This window comes from Podarcis bocagei, assembly GCF_964188305.1.
Source record: "Podarcis bocagei genome assembly, chromosome: 17".
Taxonomy (NCBI): domain Eukaryota; kingdom Metazoa; phylum Chordata; class Lepidosauria; order Squamata; family Lacertidae; genus Podarcis; species Podarcis bocagei.
The window spans coordinates 6,743,895-6,753,773 of record NC_138143.1 but is presented as its reverse complement, the minus strand read 5'-3'; the positions used below and the strand labels follow the sequence as shown (position 1 = coordinate 6,753,773).

Below are 9,879 nucleotides of genomic sequence, written 5' to 3'. Positions count from 1 at the left end.
CCTTTGATAGCAATACATTTTTTCAGTACCGTGGCTACACACTTGCATTTGACTTGTGCTCAGAGATCCACTTGTCAAAAGTACTATTTTCTGTACCTGTTCTTGGTAATTACTGTGCCCCCCACTTTTTTGCCTTTTGGGAATGTCATATTAAATTTTTGTTGGCTGGTGACATTCTTAAGGTTTCAGCTTCTTTCAAGAACACACATTCTCTTGAGAAGAGGGGCAGCGGCAACTTTTTAAATGCATGAGCAACTAAAAGCACAGGTGTTAAACTGCAAGGTGCTGCACAACCTGCCATTTCACACTGCTAGAAGAGTTGCTTCAAAAAATAAGAGAACAGGCTGTTTTTCTACTATTCTACGAAGAGAACAATTGCCCTTTTACAGCAGCCGCAAAAGGAAAGGGAGGGAGGCATTTTAAATGAAAAATGAAATTCTGGAATTCAATTGTGCTGTAAAGACACAAAGTTCCAAAGTCTGAGAGCAGCCACTAAGAAGGCCCTGTCCCATGTCCCAGCCAGCTGTGCTTGTGAGGGTGGTGGGACCAAAAGAGGGCCCTCCCCCAAGGATCTCAGAACCTGGCCCAGTTCATAGGAGGTAATAGTATGTTGAAGGTGTAGATTGAATACAGATCGGGAAGGATGGCAGTGGTCAGTCCAGCCCCAAGCTGCAGAGGTTAAACTGACCACCTGTGTAATCTTTACATATGGACAAGCTGTATGCATGTAGGCTATGTACAAGGGCTTGGGAGCCGCACACAAAAGCATGAACATACACAGATTCAGATGTGGATACAGTGGAGCTTCTCATCTCTACCTTCCTGCCCCCTCCCAGGCACATGCCTCCCCCATAGCTGTCAACTTTTCCCTTTTCTTGCAAGGAATCCTATTTGGAATAAGGGAATTTCCCTTTAAGAAAGGGAAACATTGACAGCTATGGCCTCCCTCCCCCCTTGGGGCCACCCCTGTGGTTATCGGCTCATGTGGTGTTAGCCTCTGCCTCATTCCTAAAGGTTTTTCCCCCTTTTATAAATTCACAGTTGTACCTCAGAAGTCGAATGGAGCCTGTTCAACTTCCAAAACATTTGGAAACCAAGGCACAGCTTCCGATTGGCTGCAGGGAGCTTCCTGCAGCCAATCGGAAGCCGTGTCGGACGTTCGGGTTCCAAAGAACGTTCGCAAACCGGAACACTCCCGGGTTTGCTGTGTTCAGAAGCCAAAATGTTTGACTCTCAAGGTGTTTGACTTACAAGGTTAGACTATACAAAGGAAGCCTGTGAAATGCGCTGTGCAGGGGGCTCCTCTTCAGGGTTCCAGCCACCAGCAGCTTCTGCAGTGCTCCATTTCTCCCCCCCCCCCTCCTTCCTTTGCTCAAGTCAATCCATGTTGAGCTGCTTCTGGGTTTTCCCTTACTCGATTCCACCCTCCCATAATAATTTTTTGTACACCCTGGGGTTCCTGTAAGGCTTGCTATTTCCCTCTTCTATTGGGATGGGGCAGTCTGGTCTGGGTAAGGACCCGCACTCGGAAAAATGGGTTTGCTGCTTTGCACAGCAGGAGTGAGAGCAACGTTTCTGGGTTAGGAACTGATAGTTCAGTAACAGGAGCTTTATTTAGAGGGGCCTCTAAGACCTGCTGCTAAAACTGAAAGGCCTAAGAAGCCAGGGCAAGTCCTCAGGCTGCCCCTTCCAGAGCATTCAAGGGGATCAACAAATCGCAAGCTCTACCAATGCCCTCTGGGGAGTCTGCAGCGCACGTTCCCTGCTTCTGCCTCCCCTGAGCCCATTCACCTGGCTGGAATGCAGCTTGATACACAAAAATAAAAGCCAGTTTTGTTAATCTGCCCACCACCAGCATTTGGCCCCAAGGAGGTTGCCCAAGAGAGAATGTGGCCCTCCGAATTGAAAAGAGTCCCTGCCTCTGGTATAGAGGTTGTGCATACTCTGCCTCCCCCTTGTGGTAATCCCTTGCCATTGCAATGCAGCCAAAAGCACATCTTTGTCCCCAAAGCCGCCTTTTGGATGCAAAGGAAATGCTCATGAAACACATCCCACAGCATGTTGGCCTCTGCGTGCTGCAATGAGGTTCTGGCCCACAAAACAGCCTCAGTGAGAGGCTGTTAAGAGTTTCTTTGGAGTTGCTGAAAATGCGTGTCTACATGGTATTTGACCCCCGAGACATGTTTTAGGATTCACCCTGTTCTTTTGACTATTGTGTTTTAATACAGTATTTTTAAATTGCTGTAACCCAACCTGGGGCTTTGTGGTCAAGGGCAGATAAGAAATAGAATTAAAAAATATATATGAAGATGATGATGCCTAGTGGTGCAGCTATAAAACTGCTAACACATTTGCAAAGCTAAGCAAGGCCCAGTACAGTTTCAAATTGGATGGGGGGACTCTGCGTAGAGATTTCTACATTGTAGGGCAGCTTTCCAAACTTTTGATGTTGGTAACACACTTTTTAGACATGCATCATTTGGCAACACAGTAATTTAGCTTTACTAGCAAACCAGAGGTTAAACTAACCCTTTTCCAGCCCTTGGAGGAGAGTGGGGAGTGTTTGCACGGCACACCTACAAACTGCAGCTGACACTGATGTGTTGCAGCGCAGAGTTTGGAAATCTTTGTTGTAGGGGGTTGGGCTAGAATAGATGACCCCCAGTGCCAACTACAATTCTGTGATGCAAACCAACCACAAGCCTTTCTATTTGTCTGGGCAAAATAGAAATGCAGCAAATCTTCTCTATGTTCTTTCTATCTTTTTGTAAACCACTTTGAGATAAATAGGGTCTCAGCTGGCATACTAAAAATGGAGCTGGGAGACAGCCACACTGGACACAGAATTGACTTGTACCGCCATGGACAACTATGAGTCCAAAATGACTCCCAGGCTGCGCACCTGGTCTTTCTGGGGCACAGTTACCCCATTCAGGACCAGGGATTCCTCACATCTGCCCCCCAAAAAAACAATACTTCTGTCTTGTCAGGACTCAACCTCAATCCATTAACCACCAGCCATCTTCCAACCACCTCCAGACACACAGGACGTTCACCACCTTTACTGGTTCCAGTTTAAGAAGAGGTAGAGCTGGGTATCATCCACGTACTGGTGAACACTTATCCCAAAGCCCCTGATGATCTGTCCCACAGGCTTCCTATAGATGTTTAAAAAAATGGCGTGGGAGGGAGAGGACAGAGCCCTGAGGCACCCCACAAGTGACTTCCCAGAAGTCTGAACACTTGTCCCCCCTCCAACACTTGTCCCCCCCCTTCTGGACACAGCCTAGGAGGGATAAGAACCACTGGATAACTATGTCCCCAGCTCCCAACTCCTAGATGGGCCAGAAGCATACCATGGTCTGTATCAAAGGCTACTGAGAAATCCAGCAGGACCAGGAGGCAGGTTTCACCTCTTTCCATAGCCTGCCGGAGATCAACCAGTGCAACCAAGGCAGTTTCAGTCCCGTGATGGGGCCTGAATCCTGATCGGCGATAAAGAGAGGTTAAATCATTAATTTAGGACAACATGAAGGGGATACAAATAGGTCAGATTTGAAGGAAAAGGGTGGGGTGAGGGGAGGAGGAATTCTCAAAGTCTTTCAGAGCTTGTCAAATTGCTTTTATTTTTATGTCTGCCTTCTCACATCAATACAGCAGGAACCTTTCCATCTTTCACTTAGAGGCAGAAGAGGCTGAGAATGAATCTCACTTCATATGTAAACTCAATGTTAATCGTTATACCAGCTTGTTTCTATGCCTTTCCATGTCTTCCTCCTCTGGAGGTAAGATTCAGAAGCCACATTGCAGAACTAAAAGACATCAATCATATCCCAGCAGAGAAAAGACATTTGGATGGAAACGTAGAAGCTTTCATCAGGATTTCTGGGCTCCAAGTACCAGACACAATTCCAACTCCACAACTGAGATTGTGGACCCACAAAACTCTATTCTGTTTCAAGCTTTTCCTGCATAATGAAGCTGTATGTAACATATAGCGTATGGCTTACCAAAGAAATGCTGAGCATTTCAAACCAGAGCTACAATAATCCAACTGTTCTTTTACCTAAACTGGGAATCAGATACTCCTTTAGAACACTTCCCATTTGATGTCCACACACTGTGGTTGAAGAACAGACATAACCAGTGCTTCAAAATGATTTTTTTATTTACCAGTTGTTACCTGCCTTCTCTCTCACACACACACACACATTAAAAATGGAAATAATTCCTAATGTAGGTGGAGTCTGCTTAGGCTTAATTTCTATTGCTGAAACATTGTGAAATGCAAAATAAAAACAATAAAAAAATTGAAATAATTCCAGTAGTAACAGCCCACATTTTTTGGACAATATATGAAAATGATCAATCCCAAACCCAATTCAACACTTTTTGGAAAAATAACATTTTCATGGGGTCTGTGTGATTATTGCTGTTCTAGCCCCTGATGTTTGTTTCAAATATCAGCTGCATGTTGACTTAACAGTATTATCACCTTAATGTCACCAAAACACTTAGAATCCCCATTTGGCGCATCTCATTCCAAAGTACCTTGGATGATCAGCGGCAGAGAACTGAAATGTCCACAAAGGCAGTGCTTGGCCTGTTCCTCCCCCCAACCCCCACCCCAATTTCTAAATGAAGATCAAGGTTCCTATTAGCAACTGGATTCCAGCTAGTTTCAGCTCCCCTCCCCCGCAGCAGCATCTGATCTAGAACAGCACACTCTTCCGCTGGATCAACTTCTGAATTTGATTCAGGACTGGGCAAGGTGGGACGGCCACCGCCAATCTCAGCCACCAAGAGAACAACCAAAAGAGCAAGGCTTTGCCAAATCCCCACAGGGGAAAGCTTTAATGCTGCTCAGGCAAAGCGAGACAGCTCTCTAAAAAGAGGCTCCGCACAGCAGAAAGATCAACAAGTTTTACAACCACAGCGCATGTATAAAATGTGCCGTGCAACAAAGAATGAACTTCCCCTGCCTGCTTTGGCAGGTTCAAGAATAGACTGAGTCTGCTTGGCTTATAAAAACCCAGCAGCCAGCAGCTAAACCAGGGTCAGCAGCAAACCTGACATTCCAGAGGACAAGCGCTACTGTTGGATATTGAAGATCTTGGATAGGAGAGAGCTGTTTGACTGGGATTTCTGCTGGATCTCAGCCGCCCGGGCCAACTGCTTCTTCAGGCGCTTGTTCCCTTTGCTGGTCTGGATTTCCTCCTCAGTCTGGCGCTGGACAAAGCCCCAGCTCTTCTCCTCCTGTCCTCCCCGATTGCCCTTTTCTGAAAAGCACTTGCTCTTCTCTACATTCTGCAGGTAGAAATTAGTCTCGCGCTTGGCCAGTGAAACTTCGGCCCGCATGCGCTGCTGCCGCACCTGACGCTCATAGGCCAGTCGCTCGCTCAGGTGAGTCCACTTGAAGCGGTGCAGATACTGGGGACAAAAGACAAGGAAACTTAAGCCCTGCAGGATCAGGCCAAAGGCCCGAGTCCAGCACTCTGCTTCTATGCCCCTATGGGAAGCCTGCAAGAGGGACGTCCCCCACAGGCCACTCCCAGCAATGGGCATTTAAAGGCGTGCCGCCTCCAACAGCAGAGGTACAACATCTTCTTAACACTTTCTAAGAGTGATTCTTTATACAGTGCATAGAGTCCTGGGGTCTCTTTTCCTTCCCATTACAGTGGTACCTCGGGTTAAGAACATAATTTGTTCTGGAGGTCTGTTCTTAACCTGAAGCACCACTTTAGCTAATGGGGCCTCCTGCTGCCGCTGCACAATTTCTGTTCTCATCCTGAAGCAAAGTTCTTAACCCGAGGTAATATTTCTTAGTTAACAGAGTCTGTAACCTGAAGCGTATGTAACCCGAGATACCACTGTATTAAAAACGTAGGCTTAAAAGATTTGACAATCGTGCAATCAGGAATGGCCAACCTCTGAATGATCAAGAAGCACCTCTGTCCTCCAGACATTAGTCCAGGGACCCCTGCTCAGTGGTTAATCTCCATAATCATGTAGCATTAAACATTTTAGTGATATGGAGAACTCGTACTTGGATGATCTGACATCATCAAAAGGAGCTGGAATGGGAGCAGAGAAATGACTGTACTCCCCAAAAAGTATCCCCTCATGACCCACATTTGGCAGCAGCCCACTGCTATTCCAGAATGTAGCTGTTTTGCCAATGAGACGCTGTTTGCATATGAAAAGATACCCATATGGATTCATTGTTTCTTCTCCTTGGAAGTGAAATATTACTTTGAGGGTCAACTCTGGACTTGACCATCCCTGTTTCTCCACCCCCCACCCAGCTCCCTGGGCTTTGGGAGCAAGAAGCACTGATATTTGTGCCCACCCTTCCAAGCATAGTTTTGTAAAGCAGTTTGTTTTGCACCACATTAATGAATAGAAGATGGATGTAAGAGAGGCTTTTGCAAACTCATGACTTCATCCAAGGAGAGTGTGAGAGGGAAAGTCCGGTACCTTCAGAAAGGTCACTTTACACCTCATTCCTTCAACGGAGAGTTTAAGTCACAAGATCAACTAGATGCGAAGGGAGTAATCCTTATTTACTGGCGCAGCCCTCAGCACCCACTTACCTTCATATTCCAGAGGTCATAATGGAATCGGCTCCTCTTGCGGACACCCATGGGCGTATTGTGCAAACTGGCAGCTACCACCTTTGCCACACGTTTATCCCTGAATTCTACCCAGCCTTCAGTGAAGTTCTTGGCATTGCTACCCGCTTTCTTCTTTTTCTTTCGTATAAATCGCTCTGCAGGACACAGAGAGGAGGGTTACAGGTTTGTGCAGAATGTGACAACGGCCTAGTTTTAAATGCAACCTCAGTCCACACATCCACTGGCTTCTAGATTTCTCACTCAACTGTAGTTTTTTCATATCCTCTGAAAATGTAAATATTGCACAACGCTTCAATTAAGGTAGCATACAGATCATAAATCAAATAACACTCTGAAATCAGCTTCTCTACACTAATCTCCACGTCTTTCATACGCTCCCCATACCAGATGCTGACACCGGTTCTAAGGCACCTGTATCCAGCACGGTATTTTGCTTCGTAGCCTTTCACCATGGTGTTTATTCTGCCTGACCCTGTTCAGCTGACTGGCAGACCCACCCACCCCTGCCCCCTGCTCCCCAGTACACACCAAGAAGGCTCACCTTCAGGCTGCAGGAAAATACGTCCTACTTCACCATGCACACTAAGCAAGTTACGGACATGTCGTGGCCGGAAGCGAGGAGGGATGTGACCAAGGTAAATTATGCCTGGCACAACTTTTTTGGCACCATCTTCAGTGGAGAGATCCAACTGAACCTCACTTCCTTCTTCCTTCTGGTCAGTCGCTGCCTCTTCCTCTTCAATGTCCATTACCAGGTCTTCAGCTCTTGGTGTCTCCTGACACTTCTCTACACCTTGATCAGCCATCCAAGCGTTGATCTTACTGCTATTATTATTACTATTATTTGTATACCGGATGGCGTCGGGGAAAGAAGGGAACGTTGCGCTGGGAGGTTGCTTTCTTCCTGCAAGGAGAAGAGACATTTCAAAAAATAACAACACTCAGGAATCTGCAAGGGAGAGAATGCCTCTTTTTAACACCCAGACCCTCACTGCCACCCATGGCGATCCCTCAGTGTCTCAGTCCATGACATTTATTGTCACTTGACATTTATACTGCTCCTTATCCCATAAGCCATGGGTAGGCAAACTAAGGCCCAGGAGCCAGCTGTGGCCCAATGGCCTTTTAACTCCGGCCCGCAGACTGTCCCGGAATCAGCATGTTTTTAAGTGGGTAGAATGTGTGCTTTTATTTAAAATGCATCTCTGGGTTATTTGTGGGGCATAGGAATTCATTCATTTTTTTCCCCCTTCAAAATATAGTCTGGCCCCCCACAAGGTTTGAGGGACAGTGGACTGGCCCCTGCTGAAAAAGTTTGCTGACCCCTGCCATAAGCCCTGGCTGGCAGCAGCCACTCCTGGGCTGGATGATGGAAGTCTGTGTTGCACAGTCCTGTCTGCTTCTCGGGCGCTATACTGTGGCCTGGTAGACCGAACACAATGCTAACAATACAGCATAAAGCAGTGGTTCTCAAAGGGGGTAGCAGGAACAATCAAGGGCGATTACACGTGCTACTGCCCTGCATGATGTTGCGTGCACGCCTTCACACGTGCGCACACACGTGTCCGTGCCAAGCAGGTCTAAGCCTTAAACCTCCATGCCCCTCGCTCCCCTCCCCTCCCCTGCCTCGCCCGTGTCCCGTCCCCGCCACTCGCTCCCTTCCGTACCCACGAAAACTCTCACGCTCGGCGCCCACCTGGAATCTGCGCGGAGGACTTCCGGCGCTCACTTCCGGCAGCTGTCGCAAAAGGAAGGCGGTAAAAGGAAGTCCAAGCCCCGCCTTCCCACCCCATAGAGATAGGAAAAGAGAAGAGTGACACGCATGCGCAGCTACTCAGACTCCATTCAAAAGGAGAAGCCGCCTCTGGAATGGCACGAGTCAGCCAGAAGAATTTTTAGGCCCGTCTGAAGAGATAATTATTGTATATATATATTTTTTCAATGCAAAATTGCAACAAAAATTACAAACATTGAATCCAAAATAAAACTATACAAACAAAGGAAAAAAACCACACACATATCTACAAATGAAACCATATCTTCATTCTAATCTAGTCATTACATACATGTACACATATTGCCTGCCTTCCTTTGTTCTCAGACCTCAAAAAATTTACTCTTTCTAAATTGTTGTTTCTAAGGTTGATTACCTCTACCTTTATACTTTTTAAAGAAAAAGAAAAAGGAATTATTGAATCTTTATTGATGTATTTACTTATTTATTTTTCTTTTATTTGCACAAAGCAACTAAAAAACTGCTTTAAAAACAAACACATCCGAGCGGTGATGCAAGCTGCCGCAATTCCTGCCAGAGCGCCCGATTCTCTGATTTTCAGGGTCGAGGAATCCAGTGCAGCCCCTTTTCCCACTGTTGAAACGAGCAGAGCGTAGCTGCCCTGGGCGGCATCCTCGGCGGACATGTGGCAAACAGGGCAAAGGCATGATTTTTGCAGAATTGCTCTGATATTTTTTTAATGCATCCCCCTCCGCGCTCATTTCCAGTTCCTCTCCTATTATTGCATCCCTTTTGCGAAGCCTACGACAGCCCTGTCACCTACATTGTTCCCATCCGCTGCCCACCAAAATGCGGTTCACCATTTCTCTCCTGTTGCGTTTTATTTTTTTCCTAAACTATGTGCAAAATTAATAGGCTTTTTTATAAAAATAAATAAATTAAAAGCGAGCTTTGAGGTCACAACGTACGGGTGAGGGCCAGGAGTGCCAGCTTGGCCCCGCGACTGTGGAGGGGCCAGGGCTGTAGGTGTCATGCAATAATAATAATAATTTATTTATACCCCACCCATCTGGCTGGGTTTCCCCAGCCACTCTGGGCAGCTTCCAACAAAAGATTAAAATACAGTGGTACCTCGGGTTAAGAACTTAATTCATTCTGGAAGTCCGTTCTTAACCTGAAACTGTTCTTAACCTGAGGTACCATTTTATCTAATGGGGTCACCTGCTGCCGCCGCTGCATAATTTCTGTTCTCATCCTGAAGCAAAGTTCTTAACCTGAGGTACTATCTCTTGGTTAAAGGTAAAGGTAAAGGTACCCCTGCCCGTACGGGCCAGTCTTGACAGACTCTAGGGTTGTGCGCTCATCTCACTCTAGAGGCCGGGAGCCAGCGCTATCCGCAGACACTTCCGGGTCACGTGGCCAGCGTGACAAGCTGCATCTGGTGAGCCAGCGCAGCACACGGAACACCGTTTACCTTCCCGCTGGTAAGCGGTCCCTATTTATCTACTT

At 46.7% G+C, this 9,879-nt stretch overlaps 1 protein-coding gene and 1 long non-coding RNA gene across 4 annotated transcripts; one reads left to right on the top strand and one right to left on the bottom strand.

Moving 5' to 3' along the window:
* Nucleotides 1-1,377: 1,377 nt before the first annotated feature.
* LOC308576470 lies at nucleotides 1,378-4,300 on the top strand. Its single transcript, XR_014003256.1, has 2 exons — nucleotides 1,378-1,537; nucleotides 1,595-4,300. It is a non-coding gene; the product is annotated as an uncharacterized lncRNA (long non-coding RNA).
* Nucleotides 3,601-8,443, bottom strand: ABT1 (activator of basal transcription 1). Of its 3 annotated transcripts, none has more exons than XM_081175808.1 (4): nucleotides 8,332-8,443; nucleotides 7,177-7,539; nucleotides 6,594-6,769; nucleotides 3,601-5,430 (listed from the first exon to the last, which is right to left on the bottom strand). In XM_081175808.1, the coding sequence occupies exons 1-4, from the start codon at nucleotides 8,426-8,428 to the stop codon at nucleotides 5,092-5,094; spliced, it is 975 nt and encodes a 324-aa protein (XP_081031934.1). In that variant the 5' UTR covers nucleotides 8,429-8,443; the 3' UTR covers nucleotides 3,601-5,091. The 3 variants fall into 3 exon arrangements, with proteins under 3 accessions (XP_081031934.1, XP_081031935.1, XP_081031936.1); XM_081175809.1 differs by having other exon boundaries at nucleotides 8,319-8,342; XM_081175810.1 differs by lacking the exon at nucleotides 8,332-8,443 and adding an exon at nucleotides 8,142-8,253.
* Nucleotides 8,444-9,879: the final 1,436 nt, after the last annotated feature.